This window comes from Typha angustifolia, chromosome 6 (assembly GCF_048772165.1).
Source record: "Typha angustifolia cultivar Huaian chromosome 6, ASM4877216v1, whole genome shotgun sequence".
Classification (NCBI taxonomy): Eukaryota; Viridiplantae; Streptophyta; class Magnoliopsida; order Poales; family Typhaceae; genus Typha; species Typha angustifolia.
In genome coordinates, this window is record NC_133244.1 from 9,088,022 (window position 1) to 9,111,626 (window position 23,605).

The 23,605-nt window shown below is 37.0% G+C and overlaps 3 protein-coding genes across 3 annotated transcripts; all 3 read right to left on the bottom strand.

The window, feature by feature from the left end:
* Positions 1-209: 209 nt before the first annotated feature.
* On the bottom strand, positions 210-1,473 carry LOC140761073 (GCN5-related N-acetyltransferase 8-like). Its single transcript, XM_073098255.1, has one exon. It carries the CDS (start codon positions 1,340-1,342, stop codon positions 683-685), a length of 660 nt encoding a protein of 219 aa, XP_072954356.1. The 5' UTR covers positions 1,343-1,473; the 3' UTR covers positions 210-682.
* A 1,795-nt stretch (positions 1,474-3,268) lies between these two features.
* Positions 3,269-4,238, bottom strand: LOC140761403 (GCN5-related N-acetyltransferase 8-like). Its single transcript, XM_073098711.1, has one exon. The coding sequence runs from the start codon at positions 4,171-4,173 to the stop codon at positions 3,514-3,516; it is 660 nt and encodes a 219-aa protein (XP_072954812.1). The 5' UTR covers positions 4,174-4,238; the 3' UTR covers positions 3,269-3,513.
* Positions 4,239-4,614: 376 nt separating this feature from the next.
* LOC140760876 (probable lysine-specific demethylase SE14) lies at positions 4,615-16,903 on the bottom strand. The gene is made up of 7 exons (XM_073097940.1): positions 15,812-16,903; positions 15,627-15,705; positions 15,428-15,495; positions 14,005-14,155; positions 9,596-10,287; positions 8,318-8,836; positions 4,615-6,984 (listed from the first exon to the last, which is right to left on the bottom strand). The coding sequence occupies exons 1-7, from the start codon at positions 16,755-16,757 to the stop codon at positions 4,823-4,825; spliced, it is 4,617 nt and encodes a 1,538-aa protein (XP_072954041.1). The 5' UTR covers positions 16,758-16,903; the 3' UTR covers positions 4,615-4,822.
* Between the last annotated feature and the right edge of the window lie 6,702 nt (positions 16,904-23,605).

Genomic DNA, 23,605 nt, shown 5'->3' on the forward strand with positions numbered 1-23,605 from the left:
TATTCGGTGACATATGACTTAAAGCCTAATAAACTAGACAGTTAAAAACTCGGTAAGACCTTAATATCACTCTATCAAAAAAGAGTTAGCCATTTGTTCAGTCCAAGCCAGTGAATGATAAAAAAAATCAAGCATATGTCAATTGGCTATTCATGAACTCGAGAAATGGGCCTGTATTCCAGGTTGAGCTCCCAAAATTACGGTGTATGGGCATCCTTCCAAGCATTTCTAGTGTAATTTCCTTTTAACAACATTACAAATAATAATAAGACTGAAATTTGAGCTTATAAACTCCATGAATTACAATTGCTTTGATCAAATCTCAGATTCTAAGGGAACACTCTTTACACAATAATTTTCTAAATCTCAGCTTCTTAATCCAATTAAATTAGCCAATACCTTGACACAGAGTAGCTACTAACCGATCTTCTAAGATAGTAAGATTGCAGCAGCTCAGTATCAAATAGATTCCAGAACTCTTCCAACTCAAACAAAATTTCAAAAGACAATCGAATCAGAGAGCACGATTGATGCCAAGAAACTGAAACAGTGGTGAACAACTTCAACTCATCAGAGAGAACAACTCGCAGAGCAGCAACAATTGCAGAGAAGAGTAGAAAGAGAATCACAAACGAGAAGAAGATACCAACAATTTTATTACCCTAAAAGTCCCACCTTTTGCTTACTTGCTTTCTTCTCCATCTTTCTCATCCCCACCCTTGTAGGCCTCGAGGGCCGCCCCGGCCAGCCTACAGATCCGCCACTGCGGCATCACCTCCGCGCCCATCCCCTCGTAGAAGTTGATGGCGTTCTGGTTCCAGTCGAGCACGCACCACTCCACTCGTCCCATCCCCATCCTCGCCGCCTGCGCCGCGACCGCCGACAGCATCATCTTCCCCAACCCCTTCCGCCGCCACGCCGCACGCACGAAGATGTCCTCCACGTACAGCCCCGGTTTCGCCAGGAACGTCGAGTAGTTCGGGAAGCAGAGCACGAACCCGGCGACCACTTTGCCACCGCCGCGCGGCGACGCGAAAGCGTCCGCCTCCGGGTCGTCCAACGGCGCGGCCAGATCGATGCGGCGGGAGATGGGAAAGCCCGCATCGGCTGAGGGGGGGAGAGGGGTAGGGGAGAGCTCGAGGATGAGGACGGTGAAGGATAGGAAGGGGGGAGGAGGAGGGGTGGGGAAGAGGGTGGAGGAGAGGAGGGATTCAGTGGCGGAGAAGAGCTCAGTAAGGTGTTCGAACTCCGCCATTTGGTGGATGAGGCGGCGGATGTGGGGGACGTCGCGCTCATCGGCGAGGCGGAGCTCGGCGTAGACGGCGGCTGCGGAGGACGACATGGTCTGGAAAATAGAGAGTTTTGGGAATGGAAGGGTTTTGGTAGAAGTGTGTGACAATTTTGACAAACCCTAATGGTGACAATAATGTCAACCTACAAGTAAAGCACGCATCCAGCGATATCATGTGCATTTGTATACAAGTAAATTCAAACCTATTATCCCGAGTAGAAACTCTATTGTCCATCTTTACAAACAATTCATCAGAATCTAAATCCATATCCAAATAAATTGCAGCAAGCAACAAAACCTCATGGTCACCAGGTGACAACTAGTAAATGGCATATAGTTTACTCGTACATCCAAGTAACTAAATGTCAACTCAAGAGTACCCAGGAACTCCACAGATATGGAGAACTTTAAAATTTGACACTTGATCATGAAAAAGAATAATGTGCGCCAATTAAGATACAGTTTACACATGTACATCCGAGCTGGTTAGCTTTGACTCTGAAGGACTGTTTACACAATCAACTTAACGAAGAAATAAGCTGGCAAACTAACCAAAGTTAAATGTTAATTTTCTGCCTAAGAGAATGCTTAAACAAGTAAAAGAGAAAACAAAACGATGTTCCTTTGTAATCAACTACGAGGCAGAAGAGTTTACATAATGCCCAGTTTTCCTTCTGTGACGGCTAAAATCCGAGACATAACGAAATGTCTGCCCACACCCAGCAACCTTGCACTTGTAGGGTCATTCCCCTGTGTGGACTCTGACATGCTCGGTCCGAGCCCATGCCCATTTAAAGGTCGTATTACAGCCCTTCCAAGGACACTTTAGAGGCCTCTCATCATTGTGAATACAGTAATGGCGCACAGTGGCAGAGGTATTAGCAGAGGTGTTTTATGGGCCATCGTTTGAGTTAGTGCATATATCAATTAGCTATTCATGAACTCTAGAACTTGAGAAAAGGGCCCGTATTCCAGGTTGAGCTACCAAAATTACGATATATAAGGCATCCTTCCAAGCATTTCTAGTGTAATTTCCTTTTAACAACATTACAAATAATAATAATAATAATAATAATAATAATAATAATAATAATAATAATAATAAGACTGAAATTAATATCTAGGAAGATTTAACCCTTCAAAAATAATTTTAAATTACTAATTTTTTAATCAAACGTATCGAAATTACATTATACGAAATAAACATCGAAATAAACATTACATATTATTAATTAAAAATATTAAAATTACATTACTAAAAATAATAGATGTTTAATAGTGTTAGTCATCTCTACAGATTTGGTAGGAAATGGTCTAGTAACTCTCTTAGAAGGCACAAGAATGAGGGAATATAAATTTTAATATAATTTTTATTTGATCTATTTAATGTTTGATATATTTCATATCTGATATATTTTAATATTTAATATTTATATTGAGAAATAATTTTTGAACAATTATATTTTAGGATATAATTTATTAAACTTATTTTATAAATAATAAATAATTTAAAATTTAAATTAACTTAAAAATAATTTAATATTATACTCATTTAAATGTTTCGATGAGAACTTTTCAATGATATTATTTTTATTAAAAATCGATTAGTAAAACTAATTATACACTCAGTTTAACTAATTAAAATATTTAATAAAAAATTTAATATTTTTAAAAAGCTGAAAAAACATTATCTTGATCGAATCTGTTCTTTTAAAAAGTCGGGCTCTATTTTTATTGTTTTTTAATAAGTTAGAGCTAGCACTGGAGCCCGGTTAAAGCTTCGCGAATTGAATTTTGGAGTTGCTCTTGTGAACTCCATGAATTACAATTTTAGAGTTGCTCTTATGAATCAAATCTCAGATTCTCAGGAAACACTCTTTATACAACAATTTTCTATCAGCTTATTAATCGAATTAAATTAGCCAATACCTTGACACAGCGTAGCTCTGTAAGCTACCAACCGATCTTCTAAGATAGTAAGATTGCAGCAGCTCAGTATCAAATAGATTCCAGAACTCTTCCAACTCAAACAAAATTTCAAAAGACAATCGAATCAGAGAGAATGATTGATGCCAAGAAACTGAAACAGTGGTGAACAACTTCAACTCATCAGAGAGAACCAACTCGCAGAGCAGCAAAAATTGCAGAGAAGAGTAGAAAGAGAATCACAAACGAGAAGAAGCTACCAAGAATTTTATTACCCTAAAAGTCCCACCTTTTGCTTACTTGCTTTCTTCTCCATCTTTCTCATCCCCACCCTTGTAGGCCTCGAGGGCCGCCCCGGCCAGCCTACAGATCCGCCACTGCGGCATCACCTCCGCGCCCATCCCCTCGTAGAAGTTGATGGCGTTCTGGTTCCAGTCGAGCACGAACCACTCCACTCGCCCCATCCCCATCCTCGTCGCCTGCGCCGCGACCGCCGACAGCATCATCTTCCCCAACCCCTTCCGCCTCCACGCCGCACGCACGAAGATGGCCTCCACGTACAGCCCTGGCTTCGCGAGAAACGTCGAGTAGTTCGGAAAGCAGAGTACGAACCCGGCGACCGCTTTGCCACCGCCGCGCGGCGACGCGAAAGCGTCCGCCTCCGGGTCGTCCAACGGCGCGGCCAGATCGATGCGGCGGGAGATGGGAAAGCCCGCATCGGCTGAGGGGGGGAGAGGGGTAGGGGAGAGCTCGAGGATGAGGACGGTGAAGGATAGGAAGGGGGGAGGAGGAGGGGTGGGGAAGAGGGTGGAGGAGAGGAGGGATTCAGTGGCGGAGAAGAGCTCAGTAAGGTGTTCGAACTCCGCCATTTGGTGGCTGAGGCGTCGGATGTGGGGGACGTCGCGCTCGTCGGCGAGGCGGAGCTCGGCGTAGACGGCGGCTGCGGAGGACGACATGGTTCGGAAAATAGAGAGTTTTGGTATGAGTGTGTGACAATTTTCACAAAACCTAAAAGTATGATAACTGAAACATAAAAACGGAAATATAAGATTCAGAAATTACCAAAGATTAGAAAAATGAGGCAATTACCTAATGGTGACAATAATGTCAACCGACAAGTAAAGCACGCATCCAGCGATATCATGTGCATTTGTATACCAGTAAATTCAAACCTATTATCCCGAGTAGAAACTCTATTGTCCAGCTTTACAAACAATTCATCAGAATCTAAATCCATATCCAAACAAATTGCAGCAAGCAACAAAACCTCATGGTCACCAGGTGACAACTAGTAAATGGCATATAGTTTACTCGTACATCCAAGTAACTAAATGTCAACTCAAGAGTACCCAGGAACTCCACAGATATGGAGAACTTTAAAATTTGACACTTGATCATGAAAAAGAATAATGTGCGCCAATTAAGATACAGTTTACACACATGTACATCCGAGCTGGTTAGCTTTGACTCTGAAGGACTGTTTACACAATCAACTTAACGAAGAAATAAGCTGGCAAACTAACCAAAGTTAAATGTTAATTTTCTGCCTAAGAGAATGCTTAAACAAGTAAAAGAGAAAACAAAACGATGTTCCTTTGTAATCAACTACGAGGCAGAAGAGTTTACATAATGCCCAGTTTTCCTTCTGTGACGGCTAAAATCCGAGACATAACGAAATGTCTGTCCACACCCAGCAACCTTGCACTTGTAGGGTCGTTCCCCTGTGTGGACTCTGACATGCTCGGTCCGAGCCCATGCCCATTTAAAGGTCGTATTACAGCCCTTCCAAGGACACTTTAGAGGCCTCTCATCATTGTGAATACAGTAATGGCGCACAGTGGATCTATGCGAACTGAAGCGCTTTCCACACCCTTCAACGGTGCAACGGTTGCGTTTGTGCATAGAAAGTTCCCCCCTGCTTCGGAAACTCATGCTGCACCCTTCAAGATCACACTTCAAAGACTCTTTCAAGTTGCTTTTGCCCCTCTGAACTGCAGATGTATCTTGTCTCTTTATTCCCTGCACTGTAACTTGCTTCACCACTGTAGGCGTATCATTCTTTAAGGATGATGTCCGCCCAGTCCGGGGCCTCAAGCCCTCACAGGGGCTACGGATAAAGCCATTAAAGCTAAAAGAGTTATCTGTTTTTTCATCTGCTTCATGCTTTCCTTTGCTTCTGCGTCTTACATAGTGTATTATATCTATTCTGGCTGAGTTACCAATGCTCCTTCCTATTATGTCTGATGTGCACGAGTCAGCATCTCTACGAATACTTCCAACCCTAGCAACAGGTTCCTGAATACCGAGTGTTTTGGCTGACAGACGACCACTTTCTGTAGTTTCAACTGAACTATCCACAGCTCTCATCTCAGCATTGTAAGAATGACTAGCCTCAGCATTCACCCATATTGTATTTCCAATGTGCCGTTCCTGCTCCATTGCAGAATTATTAACCAAAATAGAATTGCCAATCCCTGAAACAATACTAGGCTGGATTTCATCCAAAGTAGCAACATGAAATTCTTTTGCAAAAGCAACTTCACAAGGTGTATTAGCATTAAACATGGTACCCTCATGGCTAAATTGTATTTGCAATGTTGAAGAATCACCAGCAATCTCATGTGTCATGGGCTCCTCATTAGCTAAAACCTCAGGCAGCACATTCGATGATGGTGTTGAGGCAACTAACTGATTTTCTACCAACAAAGAATTAACCTGGCCAGAATCCAAGTCAGGGATCTCTGACCCGAAATTCCGTTCATCCAGAATTTCTACGTTTTGCTGAACTAGTGATAATTCATTTTCTAGCTCCGTAGTGTCTTCTTGAGATTCTGTACTCTCTGCAACATCAGCCTTGCAGTTCAAGCTAGACCCATCAGTTATCTTTTCATAAATATCCAAGCATGACAAAATTGGAACATTGTAATATGACTGATGAGATTCACAATTTAGAGGAACAGGAACAATCAATCTATCAATCCCTGAGCAGATTTCAAAATGCTCTTTAACAGACACATTTCCCCTAGTAGCATGTGGAGGTGAATCCTGGAATTTTAAGGAATTGATGATGCCATGCGATGTGTTAACACCTCGTCTTAACCAGCTATCTTGGTGTATTTGAGAACTTTCAACAATTGAAATAGGAACATTAAGCAAATTGTTATCATTGCTATCATTAAATTTTTCATGATGAAAGTATCCAAGACCAGAAGTGCCTCTTTGATCATCTCTATCAAACTGATTTATGCTGTGACAGTCCAACTGTATTGGTAAATCACCTCTTGCAGATCCACAAAAACTAGCAGCCAGGGCATTTTGTTCCCTTTTACAGGTCTGATAAACTTTTAAATGACTGGTATTTCTCTTCCTTGTTTCTGCCCCAACCATCTTAGTATTAGTTTCCATGTGAGATCTAGACTGGCTTACACCAACCACCTTATATGGCGTGCGAGGTTTTCTGCAAAGCCATTTGAGATTCGAAACAACTGAAACAGGGGAAGGGTCAAAGGATATTCCCCCCAGAGACAATGCTAGCTGTTCTTGATTTGCTGATGATTGTTTTCTGAGCTTGACACAATATTTCAAATTTAAACCCAGAATAGATGTCCAATCTTTTCCATCTTCCTCATGTTCTTCATCGTCAATTGAAATATTAATCAGATGCAAATCAGATGGGGATGCATTCTCTGTTGCAATATCTTTACAATCGAACTGGACACCAATTTCCTCAGCAATAGATATAGCAAGTGCTTTTATTCTGAGATAGTCTACAACATCCAAATCACAAAGTACTGGTTATAGATTGTCCAATAATCTATATAAGACAAAATGGTTGATACTGATGATGATGCATAGAACTTGCAGACTAGAGTTTTATCTAGTCAACAGAATCATTTGTTCAAAACTACAGTCAAGTCAACCAGAAGATTGTGTACAGCATCCAAAGAACAGGAGCCAGATGAAGAAAAACTTAGTGTTCAAATATAAAATAAAGTTGATAATATATGACAACCAATTTTTAATTCCAATTATTTGGGTTCGCAAGATATGGTAGATAAAATAGTAATAGGAACAGTAAACTGAGGAACAAGTAGAAGTGCTCTAGCTGCTAAAACTCTTATCTACAGACACAAGCTATCTAGAAGAAAAGAGGCTTGGGGAACAAACTCCTTACAGAATGCATTGTTTCATGGTGTAAAGGATGTGGATTTCAACTATCGAGGAATATGAGGATTTCATCACTTAAGTTTCTTTCCCTCCAACCCACTAATTTACTGAGGGGCATAATCATGAGAAACATTTAAAAGAAATATCTCATTTGAAGCCACATAGAGAGAAGCTTTACCAAAGATCAGTAATGATGAAGAGCGAACATGTTTTCACATATTATCTGGAATGGCAAGTCTAAAAATTATTTTGTAATAAAAGAAATCCTAGAGTAGAATCGATTTCAGACCTTTGTCAAAATTAACTTAAGTGGTTAAATTTGCCAAATATAGGGGTAATCCAAAAAGACCTGCATTTTATGTTTATATGAGATTAAATGCCTACTCATGTCAAGCTCCAAGTTATAGGATTATCACAAATGGATCAGGAAAAATGAAAATCAGGCCAAGTTTTTTAACTGAAGCAGTCTTACGGTCTTGCCACAAATGTTTAGTTCATTTAGGATGATTATAAGAACTAGTTCTGAATCTTCTGATTGGTGCCACAAGTTTTAAATTTGATTTCTTCTTTAGAGCGACATTGTAACTTGTTAATTATCTTGTAAATGAACCCGGAAGGCCTATTTGACAAACTTGTTTCGACAACAAGCAGAACTTTTAGAAAAACATCTATCTAGCAACAAGATAGAGCTTTCTCAAATAAAAGAACTAGAATTCTTGACAGACATGTCACAAGGATATGTAATTTGTGGTATAAAAGTAGAAAGGATTGGTTATAAGGCTAAACATGACCACACAATTTTTGCTTACATGCGAACTAAAATGATCATTATCTAAAGATGGAGCAAGAAGGAAAATGAAAAGGTCATTTGTTTAGAAAACGAGACAAAGCAAAATAACGAACAAGAATGATGTAGTGCACACTATTTCATACCTGAATGGCAAATGATGAGAACATCAGCGCCGCCTTTGCACTGCAGCAATTTCTCAATCTCAAGAGCATGTTGCAAGCAGAAGATTCGAGGCCTTACAAATTCTTTGCTTGTACTCCAGTTGGTAACCTCTTCATGACAAATTTCCACTTCTGTACAAAGTACGCTATCTGGTTTCATGCATGTTTCCATAGCAGAAAGGACTCTGCTAGAAACATCATTTTTTTCTCCTACTTCCTCTCCTTTGTTGCATGTCTTTTGTCCCTTTGAATAGTCAAGTACAGTAGCTTTACTAGAAAGAATTTCATTGTTATCATTTTGGTAGTGCATTTGACCTACTTGATCCTTCATTAGGCTGATGTTACTTCCATATCCCTCACAAGAGTCAATTGGCAAACTATTGATTGAGGAAGTGGTTAAGGCTTCAGTTTGATCTAATGTAGTTTTGTTGGCCTGGCAAATGACCAGATCTGGTGCTTCTGCAGTGCTCAATGAAGATTCCTTCATGAAATTTAGGCCATCTGCCATCAAAAAGCATCACTATTATTATCAGAAGATAAATTGCTACCCATTCTTCTGCTTCTAAGGCTTAATGAAGTACAAAAGGAATTAGCTTCTGGACTAACATCAATTTATGACATTAGAAAAAGATATCCATCATGGCTAGATGCATATAGCAAATCTAGTGTCATTAATCTACACAATCAAGAAGTTCAGAGGCATCCGTACATACTGACATTTGAGAATTTAACCAGATCATATTTCCATATCCTTCATCATCTTTGTCTATTAACTGACAGACCTATTAAAAACATCAGCTTAAAACTCAGGACTTGATGTGTATATTTTGTATTGACTACTATGACACATCCAAGTATAAAATATGTTTCTTTAAGACTGCTTAATATCTTGTTTTCAGGTTCATTTGCCAGAAAAAAATTCCACCAATAGCAGGAAAATGTATTTACAAGTTTTAGGTTCTAGCACCCTACAATATACAAGGAAATATATTCTTGAGCACGCACTTATGAAGAAGGAAAAATATGTGAAAGACAAGTTACTGATTATCAATCTGATGTACATTCTTCTTAACCTATCTTGGAAGCAAACATATCAAGATCCATTTTGTAATTTATGCAGAGAAGGAACATTTCACAACAATCATTACTATACAGAAAAGGACCACTTCAATATATCGCATACTGCTGGATTTTGTACTTATGTTAATCCTTCTTCATATGGAACTCAAAATACAAGTAAGGTTCATTAGAAGTGCATACCAGAGTCAAACTTCTTCTTGCTACTTGGAAGGCATTGTGGTTGACTTAAGCACTGTGAATTTTTTATTTTTTCATCAATTTCCTCCCAATTTACAGGGGAAAGCTCTTTCAATGCTTTTTCAGAAGGTTGTAAGATGGCCATGAATGGGTAGCCAAGGATTCCACATGCAACACATGCAAGCGACCCTGAATCAATGCTCAAACCAAAAGGTAAATCACCCTCGTCAGCATCTAAGCAGTTGATCTTTTCCACCTGGGAACTAGCATATTCAGCACTGCAAGCATCAATATCTGTCCTAACAGAGATACTTTGCGACTTTGTGCCTGTCAACTCGTTAGTCCCTTCAAGTGCATGCTCTGTACGGAAATCATCCATCTTGGAATCAGCAGAATTGTTAAATTTTTGCTTACATTGGATCATTTCAGTTCCACTATGATCATTTCTCTCATGTGCTTCTTCAAGAGGTAAAGGAAAAGAATATGGTTGAGGACCGGTACAGGGGATAGGCAGCAAATCAGGCTCCCATAGCACTACATTTGGGATTGATTTTTTATCAAGAAGAGAACACACTAGTTGATTCTCATTCATCATATCATGCAAAAATGCTTTCTTGACCAGAAACTCTCTTTCTTCTTTATTTCGATCCCTCGAGCGTGAAGTCCGGCCACCTGATAATAGTTCTCTTGGTATTCTGGCATTAAAATAATTCCACCAGATTCAAACTGGAGAAAAGATAAGGATTAGGTGCCCACTCCTGTAATTTATGGACACCAATAGTGGAAAAAGTAATAGCCTAAAAATAGATTTTATTCACAAACAAAATAGTAGAATAGGACGATAAGCTTTATTAGATACATAGAGAAAGATCAGACCACAATTTTTTAGTATCCAAATAAGAAATTTTTTTGAAATACTAATAAGATGAGGTGTGCTGAATTTCTCTATAAACTTACTAGGACAAAAATATATGTTGAGCACATTATAAGCTAAGGGTCTCCTTTTATGATACGGAAAGGATATATTATAAACTGCAAGGCTCAGAAGAATGGCCAACTGCAAGGTTTTGCTTTAGTGTACAACACAGTAATACTGACAATATCATTTGCTCCCAGACTGACCATTTTTAGGGACAATAAATGTTGAACAATAAGTAGGTTTTAATCATAGACTAGACAAGATACTAGGTCTCCTCGATATATTAGTTGGACAATTGAGTCAACCTTTTCAACAAACAAATCATGGTCAGATCAAACCATCTGCAACATAGCGTTTTAATAAAAAAATCACCAAATGTTAACTACATCAATGAGAGGAACTAAACCCATGACTTTTGCCATGGGCTGGCAGTACTGTACCAATGGGCTATAGTGGTCGGCCGTTATAAGTTCCTTACTCATCATAGTAAAAGGACAAAAAATTTCTTTTAAACTACCACACTTGACATTGCTATCATTTAATCTCATCAAGGATTGGCAGATATTTTAGAGCTCTAAAAGTTTAAGAATAAATATGACAATGTGTATTCTTAGTACACATTGTCATGTTATTTCAAGTCGACTTTGCAATTGACATAATCTACCAATTGCCAATCTCAATGTTTTTATGTTCAACATACCTATAACATTTGGTGGCATTCTTCCCTTCTTTTATTTCAACTTATTAATATCAGCACACATGTCCAAATGATGCATGATACAAGAATTACCCTAGAATGAAAACATGACAGTTCAAATGTCATTAGGATTAACCATAAACTCAAATAAAATTAGCCTAAGCCATCAATTAGATTTGACTCACTACATAGCTTTCCCAGTTTTCAAAAGGTATGAGTATCATTACTATCACTCCACATACTTGGAACATCATGTCAAGGCATGCTCTCATGTTGCTTTTCACTGACATACTCCGAAACCATGCCAAGGGGTTTTCCATTATCTGCAAATAGGAAGGAGAGCCTTCCTACATTTATCACTTCTACTTATTCTAGACAAATCTGCGAATAAACTTTGCTCGGTATTATGAATAGTACAGAATGAGCATCTAACAAAGCATCCCGCTTTGACAGCGAAGGATACAATGTTACAAGACAAAATGTGAAACTCAATAGAAAGTTAGAAACCATATCATAAACCAGTAAGAAAGAAACTTAATCCAAGGGGACATACTTCAGGAGTACAGGTAGACCAACCATAACATTGCTGGATATAATAAATAGAAGGCATATTAACCCTCAGATTGATGGAGTACCTTTCCCGAGACAAAGGCTGCCAGTAGGAAATAAACGAAGTATCTGGACTTTTAAGGGTAATAAATTCTAATGAGAAGAATACCTACTCATGAAAAAAAAGAAAGATTGAACATGGAAAATATCTGCAACTCCCAGGCATAAAATTTTCTTACCAAATACATCTATATATGGCCTCAAAGAGAAGAATACTTATATTGATATAGTAGATCATGCCTTACAAACTTTCTCTTCTACCTAATCTAGAACTATTTGGAGATGAACCTCGAATGTTATGAAAAAGTAGAGGATGAACGCTCACAAAGCTTCCTTCTTTTGATAGTAATCTTGACAAAGGATATACTTAAAAATGGAAAGTTCAACAGATGCCAGATGGTGCATCAGGAAGGAAGAGTACTTGAATTGAAGCTGACATATGTTAGTAGTAAAGGAAGACCAAGCATAACTTTGCTGGAGAATAGAAGGCATTTTAGCCCTCAAATTGATGGAGCACTTCCTCAAGAAAGAAGAGAACAGTAGGAGGAAAGAAACCAACAACCAAACAAAATATATGAAACTTAAGGCTAATAAACTTTTACTGAGAAGAATATCTACTGAAAGAAAATTAATATTGACCATGGTGTAAAAGACACACAATTCCGATACCCTAAAATTTTCTTACAATATACATCTACATATATGACCTGAAACAGAAATTAAAGGTGAGAATACTTTCAGGTTGTACATTCCCTAACACATCACAGAATTTTTATCTTTATGTGAGTTGGAGGAAGATCATGCCTATAAAATATCTCTTCTAATTAATCAAGAACAATCTAGAGATGAACTTTGGATAGTAAAGAATGAATATCTTGCAAAACTTCCAAAGACATCAATCTTGGATTCTCCATAAAGTATACACTGTTGCAGGGTAAATTTTGAGAGCTTATACTTTGCTTCCAAATCAATGTTCTTCTCCATGGAAGGATCTATTACTTAAGCTATACTACCGGTGCAGATCTATCTAATCCTTTTCCATTTGCTCATTATTTTGGAAAGGTATTCTCAAAACTAACCTTCCATTCTCATATGGAACCACTTACTGTCTGGAATCTGGGATGAATTTCTTTTTGGAAAGATAGAAGATGTAATTCAGTTAGCCTGCAAAGTGCAAACATTATCTCCAACATCATCATCAAAAGGATGTTACAATCTCTCATTGTTTCTCTTCTGCTACTAAGTACTAAATGTAGGAATAGGCCGGATGATCTATCAACACAATGCAACGAATTCATCAATACTATCAGCACATTTTCTGTCTCCTTCTCTCATATGGAACCACTTTCTTCAGCAAGAAAATGTGGACCGTTAAACTATCTTCTAAGCTATAAAAAAAATATCTTTGACCTTGTAAGGCAAACTGCACACAAAACATGTGTTCTCCAAAGAAAAGGTATTATAGTTCCTCAAAAATGTGTCTTTCTGTGACTCTGAGAATGAAACTATTGATCACCTTCTTCTAACATGCAACTACTCAAGAGGATTTTGGCAAATTTTCTAAGCAGACTAAAAAACATTTCATTTCCAAAACTTTTACAGTGCTGGTCGAGTTGGAGAAATAAAATCCAAAGAACTGTAGAGCAGGATTGTATATGCTTATAACAATAATTTGGTGGCTCCATTAAGTCCATTGGAAGGAAATAAGTATAATTACCATACCAAAGAGAAGAATACTTCAATGAGGAATCCATTAAGTCCATTCTCTACATCATCTCAAACATTATGAACTATCCATAAAAAGATGCAACGTCCCATCTCCCGTATCTTGCCCTAATCATAGGCTTCATCATGAGATTAGTTAGGAGCTCGAACAATCTGATCATGGTTGACAAACTTTACTTCAATGAATTATTCTCTAGTTACTGAACCTTACTTCTATACCAGTGTCTTAGTTAAAGTGACTAGTGCTGACTCTCTCTCTTTCGACAAAATCACTAATTATTTACAAATATTAATAAACATTAAGCCTTGCTGCCTCAAGATATAACAGACATAAGATGATTCATGCAAAGGCACAAAAATCAGCTAGTTTCCAACATCAATTATTGTTATACCAGATTTAATCAAATAAGGAACATGATCATATCAGCAGATGCTATCAGCAAAATCTAACCAGTAGCTTACCTAGAGATAAAAGAAATTGCTAGCATGTATAACAGCTGTTGATGAGAAAGCATGGGAAGATAATCCATGGCAGCTCTTCGAACTGCAGCATCTTTGGCAAACTTTAACCATTGAGAAGTTGCAAAATTTGCAGCTTCACCACAATTGAATCCTATCATTGAATAGATGAACAGAAAATCAAGAAAATACAGGAGGAAGATCATAGCTATTCCAGTAGAAATAAGCAAGCCTCCACTTTGACCAACAAGTTTTATCATTTAAAGTTAGGTGCCCATAATTCAACAAAATGTATCTACATAATGGCAAGAAAAAAAAATCATGAAGACTAAGCACATAATCCAAATTGCTGCAAAAAGTATATATGCAAATAGTTCCTTCACCTTCTCTTGTTTACAAAAACAGAACTGACAAATTTGAAGTTCAAGTACTTCTGCCTAGTTCTATGATATGATTCACAAGTAAAGCTTTCATTAGTCAAATTCCTTTAATGTGAAGTAGAAAAATGATAGCAACATGATTAGAGATAAAAGAGTACAAAGCTAACATAGCCATCACGAGATATCTAATCTTCAACAATAGATACTCTAGTTGGCCAAAAGGAAATCAAATTAACTAGTCTTTGAAACCCATATAGTATTTGGTTAGTCTTGTACTCCATTCCTTTCAACAAAAACAAAAAACCCTTCACTCTGATGTAAGTTTTTCATCAGGTCATCTAATTTTAGTGATAGAATAAAAACGATACAACCGATACGTATCGTTTTTTCGGAAAGCCAATCCCAATTCCAATCCCAACTTTTCGAAAATTGGAAATATGTTACTAGCCAACTAAGTTGATTGGCAGACTAAAACAATACCTAATCAGAAAATATTTCAAAAGTGGTGACTCCATGAGATGAAGACAAGGCACAATACAAAAGAAAAAATATCCATGCAATAAATTGATGTATAAGAAAGTGATATGCTACTTCTCATATTTCTCCTTTCTAGAATTTCAAACCGATATACATTTATATAAAAAATTAAAGAAAAAAGGTTTGTGGCCTCATTATGTTGTATTAAGTCTATTAAGCATTTAAGCAGCATCTAATAAAGTCAGACGGTGCAAGGATGAAATGATATCTGATCCCATCATAAAACTGTGTTCCCGATGTAAGTGACAATGTCCAATGAAAATGCAGATAAGGATGTCTCATACAAGAAAGGGTTGTAATAATATTTCAACCAGATTTGTGATAGCTTTAAGAGAATAATAGAAAAAAACATAAAAATCTAAAATGTGCATTGCTTGCATCAAATGGAGGAGGATACAAAATTATCTGAAACTACCACAACCAACTAGATGCTATAATTACATTTCAAAGACAATGTCTCAAAGATATCAGTCAACGATGTAGATAAAATATCTGTATAAGAGAATTACCATGGCTGAATCCAACATGGTAAGCTCTTGGAAACGTCACAACGAATTCCCCAGGATTCTGCACTAACCTGAGACAGAAATAGCAGAGATCACTATTTGCTACAAAGAATAACATAAGAAATGGAAAAGTTCCCAACTGAAATCAGCCAATGCCTCACATAGATCAGATACTTAAATTTATCTCAAGAAACTCTTTTACCTACAGCAGGGTAGCCCTGAAGCCACAAGAACTTCAGGAGATAATAATGTTGTCTTCTCCCCCAACATAGCAAGTGATGCTGAGCAAGAAACATCAAAAGTTCAAAACAGAAAGATATTCTACAATCACATAATTCACATCGAGTAAGTCACAGAAAACATTCAAAAAGATATAACTATACATACTTAGAGGATCAACGTTCCCTCCATAGCCTTGCACACGAATGATCTCTTCCAAAGTTGCCGCATGATCCCCAGGAACAGCATACCAAGTCTTAGGTGCACCCATGTGGAGGAAATTCAAACTGTGTAGCTCATGATCCTCGACATGCCAAGCAAACCAACTAAACAGCATTCCAATGTAGACCATTGGCGAAGTCACCCCAGGCACTTCGTCGGGCATGAACCGGGTAATAGACCCTGGCGAGCGGGCTATAACCTGAAGATTCCAAGGGCTATTTGAAAGCTTCCACCCTGCGGATCCCATGCTCTCTCTTCTGCTCTCTGAATCAAGACTCCTGTCCACCCGCCGGGGGCATTTGGTTTCTTGAATTCTTTGACAACCAAATGCCCTCTTCCGCTTCCTCCTCCGGGAGTAGAACCACCGAAAAGGCTCCTCAGGGACACCGAACCCTGACCCAGGAACATCATTGGCGTATTCGATATAGATAGGCTTCTCGGCCGCAGCTTTCCAGAATAGGGTCTCAACAAGCATCGGCGTGACTTCTTTGAACCCGCCGAGCTGGCTTTTTGCAAAAGCCTTGGACTTAGCCTCGAATTGCTCGAGGGTATAGAATTCGCCGCTCTGCCAGACGCGCTTGTGCACCGGCGTCCGCACCCGGCCGGTGCCGAGCTCCTGGTGCCGCGTCGTGAACACGCCGTCGGATTCACCGGGGTTGGGAATGGGGACGAGGTCGGGGGAATTGGAGAGGGAGCGGTTAAGATTGGCAAGAACAAATTTCTTGGAGGGTTTTGGGAGGGGAGGGATGACCTTGCAGATGCCGAATGCGGCGGCCTCGCGCTCGATGCGGGAGATGAAGGCGATGGGGTCGGCGAACTCCGTCTCCGTCGGGCGATACACCGGAGCGCGAGGTAGGGTTTTGAGCCATTGGGGGATCTCCGGATTCGACATTCTCAGAGGAATTGGGAAGGTCCTTCGAGCAGGAGAAGGGCTAGGGTTTCAAAAAAACCCTAGATTTGAGATGGGAATGGAGGTGATTTGAGAGAGAAGAAGAAGAAGAAGAAGAGGAAGAAGAAAGAAGGGATTAGTTTACAGAGGCGGGTTCTTGGAGAGGAAAGAGGGGTGAGAGGGTTGGAGAACCGTTTAAGGTGAAAACTAATTGGGCCTGCCGTAATGGCCTATTGGGCTTAAAAGCCCAATAAATATGCCCATTGGAATTGTTTGATACTAAATATTGATTCAAATTTCAAATTAGTTTTGGAAGAATATAGCCCCAAAATGAGCCAAAACTACCGGCCTCATCAAGAGAAGTCTTCAAATTTTTTTTAAAAAAATAACATAGAAAGTAGCTATAAGATTTAAAAAATCAAAGACACTGAACTCTTGCATAAGAAAAATCACATTCCAATGGCCTTTTGTGACAACCAAATAGCATTTCCATCTTTTGTTTTAATTGATCTTCTTGAATGTACTTCATTCTGGAATTTGCATGTCTATCATGAGGGTCTTTTTATTTGATATTCTGGAGTATCTTTGGGAGTAGTATGAGATATGATCTTATAGTCACTTTTTTCGATGATATTTGAGTATCCACAATGAGTTTAGCCTTGCTGTGATTAGAGTGTGTTCAAAGATGTTCTCTGATCTTACTTCTTTAATCCTTTGGCTCAGGTGATATTACTAAGATGTAACCAAGACACTGCTAACATGGAGCTTCACTTTTGTAGCTATATGCCAGAAAAGATTCAGAATTTTGTGGCTTTCTTTGTGTCACTTTGATGAGCATGAAGGCATCTATGCTTGCCAGGGGATCTCAAGATATGCTTATCGCTTCGAAACTAGAGCTAGACTTTTGTATTATATGCCAGAAAAAGCTTTCAATTTTGTTGAATTGTGAGTCTTAATCAATCTTATGAATAATCTACCAATGAGCACCTATGATCAGGATATTGCTAAAATAGATCTGCACTTTGACTGCAGAGAAATTTAAGACCTTTGTGCCTCCCTAGTGAGAATTTATGCAGGATAGGAATGAGCATCTTTATAGGATATGTGGCTTTCACATTTATTAGAATTCTCTCTGCAGAGTATCCATGAGAACTATAATTAAAATACGAAAACCAAATGTTTGGAATATAGGGCCTTCAGTTATTAGACAACTTCTCTGCATTTCAGAACAGAAGAAAGACTGAATCTGTTGCTGAACTTCTATTATTTCCTAGCTGCAAGCAATACCAAGTTGTGTTAGGTATACTTAAATGAATATATTGGTGTCTACTAAACATTCATGAAGCTGCTATTTCATCAAAAACACATAACAAAGACTACTAATAATATCCAAAAAGTGGTGAATTGTGAGTAGAATATTAAGATGAATTCAAATAGCTGTATAAGAATCCTATATGTTAATTTAGGGAGAGAAAGCATATGAGATCAAACTAGTCATGGACATTTATTTTATTATAGTTCCATATTACTTGGTATAGGAGTCCACTTAGTCCAAGACATACATAGGAATGAGTTATGCAGAAGGATGATGCTCTTTATACTGAGCATCACATAGCAGGAGTTACTATGGCCATCACAGTCTAAGGATGTCCTGGAAGATCACGAGACATCCTTCGGTACTCATCAATCGATATCTGATGGTGTGAATTGATGGATGGTCCATAAGTATGAGAGGATGCGTCGCCAGCATTGCTGTTGCTGTCATCATCATTTGTAGTAACTTCTAATACATGGCTAAGTGCAGGATTCAGATCATTCTTTTCTATCTTTCCAATTATCTTCTTGATATCTTACTTGTTTCCTTCATTAGTCTTCTCTTGAGTACTCAGGTGAAGCTTATCATGAGGCAGTGCATACTCTTTTCCCTTCACGCCACGCAGCATAAATACCAGTGGTTTCTCCTGCTGCCCTTTTCCTTCTCCAAGAGCATTGGAGTAAACCGCCATCAAGGATAACATGATGAGAAACAAAAGGGAGGTCTTCATGGAAATTCTGCAGAAGACCAAATGAGCATGCAATAATTGTTAGCTTTGAGAATTTAAAATCTATAATGCATGTGGACAAGTAACTGTTGCTTACAAGCTAGACAGGATGTGTAAGCAACTTACCTCGAGGCTTGTTCTTCCATGCAATGAATCATCAAGAAGAGGAAGATGATAAATATAGTCACTAATTCGAGCTATTTCAGTAATTATAAATCATGAGATAAATACAAGGAATCTGGTGTCAGATCTTGATCGTGATGCAAATGCTACAAAGCCTCGCGTGTGTTACAAAATAATTGTGATATGTCATGCGCACCTAGTGGATGAAAGTAATTTGTCGGCCACGAGCGGATATTGACTGTTGTAAAGAAACAAAAGAATTAGATATCCATTTGTAATTGTATTTATTAGCATTGAAAGTAGAAAATTTTCTTCAATTTGTAACAATGTGTTTGCTTGATATTTTTCCTACGAGCAACTTGATGCTAGAACTAAATGCAAATATTACTTTTCATGTAAATGTGAGCTCGAACTTTGTAGGTTGTAATCTTATCTATTGATATTTGATGAAAAGCTAGCATGAGGTAATAAGTAATGTCTTGCACTAGTAAGATCTTAGATGAGCATGTGGGTGAAATTTGTATGAACAGAGGGATGAATAGAGCTGCTATAGTTTTCATGTGATATCCATCAAATATGATCATTCTATATATTAGAAGAACTAGAAATTACTTCCAGAACAATTAAAAGGTATTTTATTGAGTGCATTTTATAGTGGTAATATGTTGTATTTACTTTGAAATAAAAGAAAGATCAACAAGTTTGTCTTTCAGAGTCCTTCAGCACAGATGGTTAACCATATAGGCCAGCAATGTGTTAATTGTTTCTTTACATGAGAACCTGTGCATATCCATTGTGATCTATCTTTACCTGAAAGACATAATTAACTACTCGAAAACCTTGAGCTAGCCATACTTCACATTTCTTTTCAGGAAGTAGAACTGAAACTATTGTTATTCAGCATTAGTGAGTATTGTCCTTTTCATATAATGAAACAGAGAACTCAAGATATATGTAATGTAATGATCTCGAGAATTATTATCTTTTGTTCGAATTCTCTACATCATAGTAATATGGTGCTTCTTTCATCATAATTAGACAAAGAATAATGTAGAGGTAACCATATCAATCACAAGTATACAAATGGTCAACAGTATTGTTTATAGTATATTACTGGGTTTTGCTTTGCCCAAGAATGGGAGTATTTGGGTTGATGTCTATGAGCTTTCTAGATTCCAAACCATTTCTGTGCATGGTTTGGAATCTAGTTATGCGCCAATTTCAATGTTACTCTGCAAGATCTTCAGCAAAATCTTGATTGTTTTTCAACTTAGTCAACATAATTGTTTGCCAATTATAAATTAAATACTTAGCAAAAACTTTGTACCCACTTGTCTATGGTATTCCAAGTCTAATCAGCATATAGTGGAAGTAATAAGTCACTATTAGTTGTATATTATATAGTAATTAGTGCAGAAAAGTTCTTTGTTTAGCTTAGGCAAGACATACATAAAGAAGGATTCAACAAAGGGAATGGACACGAAAGATGATTCCATTACAATATTAGTCTAAGCATTAATGCTTTCGCCTAATTGGTGTAGTAGATCCCCAGCAGTGGATTATATTCTATTTCAGGTGCTACTACCGTTATAGTTTTCTTTACAAATACAACTAACAACTGCTGGTACATTTACTGTTATTAATCTAAGGACAACTGATGTGGACCCAGTTCATTCTTTCTTTTGCTTTCAAGTTTTATTAAATAGTATCCACTGCATATAGCTGAATGTACTCTCCAATATAATTGGAGATGATGCTGCTTCATCTGTAGAAAGAGTCTGTCCACTATATCAGCAGAGTATACCACAGAGAAAATAAGAAAAGTAGCTTCATCGAAAGAAGCAAACTTGATCTGTTTGATTCCAACAGTAACCTGTAACCATGATAATTTTATCCAAAAGAACTATGTATATATATATACATATGTACGTACAGAGGAAACAACCACTAAATTATTCATCTGGATAAGTAGTCGTACGTTACATACAATGTATCTTGCATAGGTACTTAAACTAGAAACATTCTGCAAATTCTAGTTATTTATTTCACCACCACCAATTCCTCAATGGCCTCCATCTAGGTATGTCATGGTGGATGCTTCCACCAAAGTATCCCAGTGTGCTTTTAGAGTACCCGATCCCTTCGCCGCCAGTACTTGAATGATCTACAAGTAGAAACAAAACATACAATAAATAACATAGAGTTAGAATTGTTCATTTACATGATTTCAACATATTAAAAGAATTAAAGAGGAAGAGAAAAGATAGCGATGTGAAAGATAACCTACAAACAAGTAGTAGTACTCTTGGAACATTGTGGGCTTCTATAAGTTCTATTGTTAGGAATTAGTTAAGGAGAGGTAAGCTTTTTATAGTGAGATTTGAACTATAAAATTCTTTTATGTGATCTCCATCATACTTCTATTGTATATGCTACTTCCCATTATGTTGTATACTGAAAGATACCTTATTTGCTTTCAGAGGCATTTGATGCTAGTAAGCAGCTGAGCAGCAACTATGAGGATCCTCAGCTTTCAGTTTTTTCTAGTGTCAACTCTATATGCATCTATGACAGCAAAGTCATCTGAAGAAAACTACAACTGCAAGATAAAGTTTTCTATTAGTAAAGATTGCCTGTGTCATCATTCTTTGTGCACTGTTGATATAATCAGGCATCATCTAATGGAAAGTCCTAACAGGTGAAAGAAGCATTTGTCTTACTGAGGCTTCTTAGGATGCAATGACTCGAGATGGAGAAAAAAACAAAGTTGATCATCAAAGAGAACCCTTTGGTGTCAATGGTGATGGTTATAAATGACTACCATGGAGCTGGGATGGAGGGATGTATACAACCTCATCATCATTTTTGAGAAGGTTGCTTTTAATGCTTGAATATTAAGGGCAAATTTTATTGTGGCACCGAGAGACGTCCTCTCTATATAGAATAACTTAGGAAGATGGTTAACTTTTAAGGTATGGATGCAATTGTTTTGCATTCTAGAGGTTCAGTCTTATTTCTTTTATCATCAACAACTAGCATGTGGTTGCTGATCTCTTGAAATACATTTTCACATATAAATTACTTAATTATTAAGAGTAAGTAGTTCTAAATTAATAATATCAATTATATTGTCAAAAATTTGTGTATTTAACATGTTAGATAATAAATTAACAATATATATCATGTCTTTAACATGTTCTCTCGTGTGCAGCTTTCAGTACGACAATAGATGGTAGATAATATGATTGCAGTCCACTACATTACAATATTAAAATTTATGGAATAAAAGTAGGTCGTTGGGGTATGAACTCATGACTTATGAAAAAATAACTTTGATACTATGTTAATTTACTAACTATTTTAAAGTTTAAATTCTTAGATAATAGTAGTTATTATATTGTATATACTAACACTATATAAAATAAGTTCAAACATGTAAGCATTGTCATAAACACTATTAGTCTTGTTGGCAGTAAGCATTCCACCTTTTAATCATATTTTGGGCTCATGTAAGCTAAATGAGATATAAGAATAGTCAAAAAAAAATAAATTGTGATTAGATTTTTTTACAAAATCGTCCTTGATTTGTAAACAAAAATAGTTTAAACACTTAAATGAAATACAAATTTATGATGTAAGAGTCGGTTTTAATAAGTCGACACACAGGAAACTTTGCTAATAATAAATTATTCAATTTACGCAATTCGAGTAGTCAACATATTTCTCATTGTAGTGACATACTATTTTGACAGCTTAATTGAATAAGTCATCAATATGACATAAGCAAAATAAAAATGATGAGTTTATATTTAACTAAAGATGGTTGTCACATATTAGGCAGAGGATTATAATTATACATTGTGTGAAACTAATGCTCTAGATTAGATATAATCGTCTCTAAACCTAACCTTAACTGCTAAAATCAATTAACTCTTTTGTCAAATTTAACTTAATTCGTTATTAGCTTAGATATTTTTTACTTTTGAAATATTTGGCAAATTAGTGCCACTCATAGTAGGACGATAAGTAAGAATAAAACTAGATTATCATGTTTTACGTTGTAGGCTTGTGAGAAGTAATTCAACTTACAACTTTACTCTTGCATAATAATAATTTAATTTTAATCAATTTGATGAGGCTTTTCTCATCCTAGAAAATATGAATTGAATTTAAATTAGTTACACCATATAATATAAGTACAACAACACATTCACTAGCAATTAAAAAAAATAAAAAATAAAAACATACGATGCACACATAAAAGAAAAAACAATGCAAAAGTAGTCCTTTGTAAAAATGGGAGTCTCAAATTTTTGATATTTATGTGTCTGTGTCAGTTTTAACCCCAAAACTAAGGGGTATAAATTATTTCATATACCTAACTTGACCTGTTGATGCAAACAATATTGCAATGCATAAATAAAAGACCAAAATCCTCAAAAAAGTCTACAAAGTAAATTAATAGAAAGATGAATGAAAGATTATTTAAGCCCAACTAATCTATTAAAATATAACTATAAGTATATATAATTAAATCTTATTTAACTTGACACTTTTTAAAATATTATATGACACATTAAACTATTACATTTGAAGAAGTTATTACGGAGTAATTTTTAGACTACCAAGAAATTGAAATAAGAAGATAGCTTATGTCTTATTAAATAATAAATTTGTTTTATTTGT

Bases quoted from the DNA above. Each gene is read 5' to 3' on its own strand.
- LOC140761403 (XM_073098711.1), bottom strand. From the start codon at position 4,173: ATGTCGTCCTCCGCAGCCGCCGTCTACGCCGAGCTCCGCCTCGCCGAC.
- LOC140761073 (XM_073098255.1), bottom strand. From the start codon at position 1,342: ATGTCGTCCTCCGCAGCCGCCGTCTACGCCGAGCTCCGCCTCGCCGAT.
- LOC140760876 (XM_073097940.1), bottom strand. From the start codon at position 16,757: ATGTCGAATCCGGAGATCCCCCAATGGCTCAAAACCCTACCTCGCGCT. The intron at 15,706-15,811 runs GTATGTATAGTT...TTTCTTGCTCAG, and splicing joins AGGGAACGTTGATCCTCTAA to CATCACTTGCTATGTTGGGG. The intron at 10,288-14,004 runs GTAAGCTACTGG...TTTTAATGCCAG, and splicing joins GCAATTTCTTTTATCTCTAG to AATACCAAGAGAACTATTAT.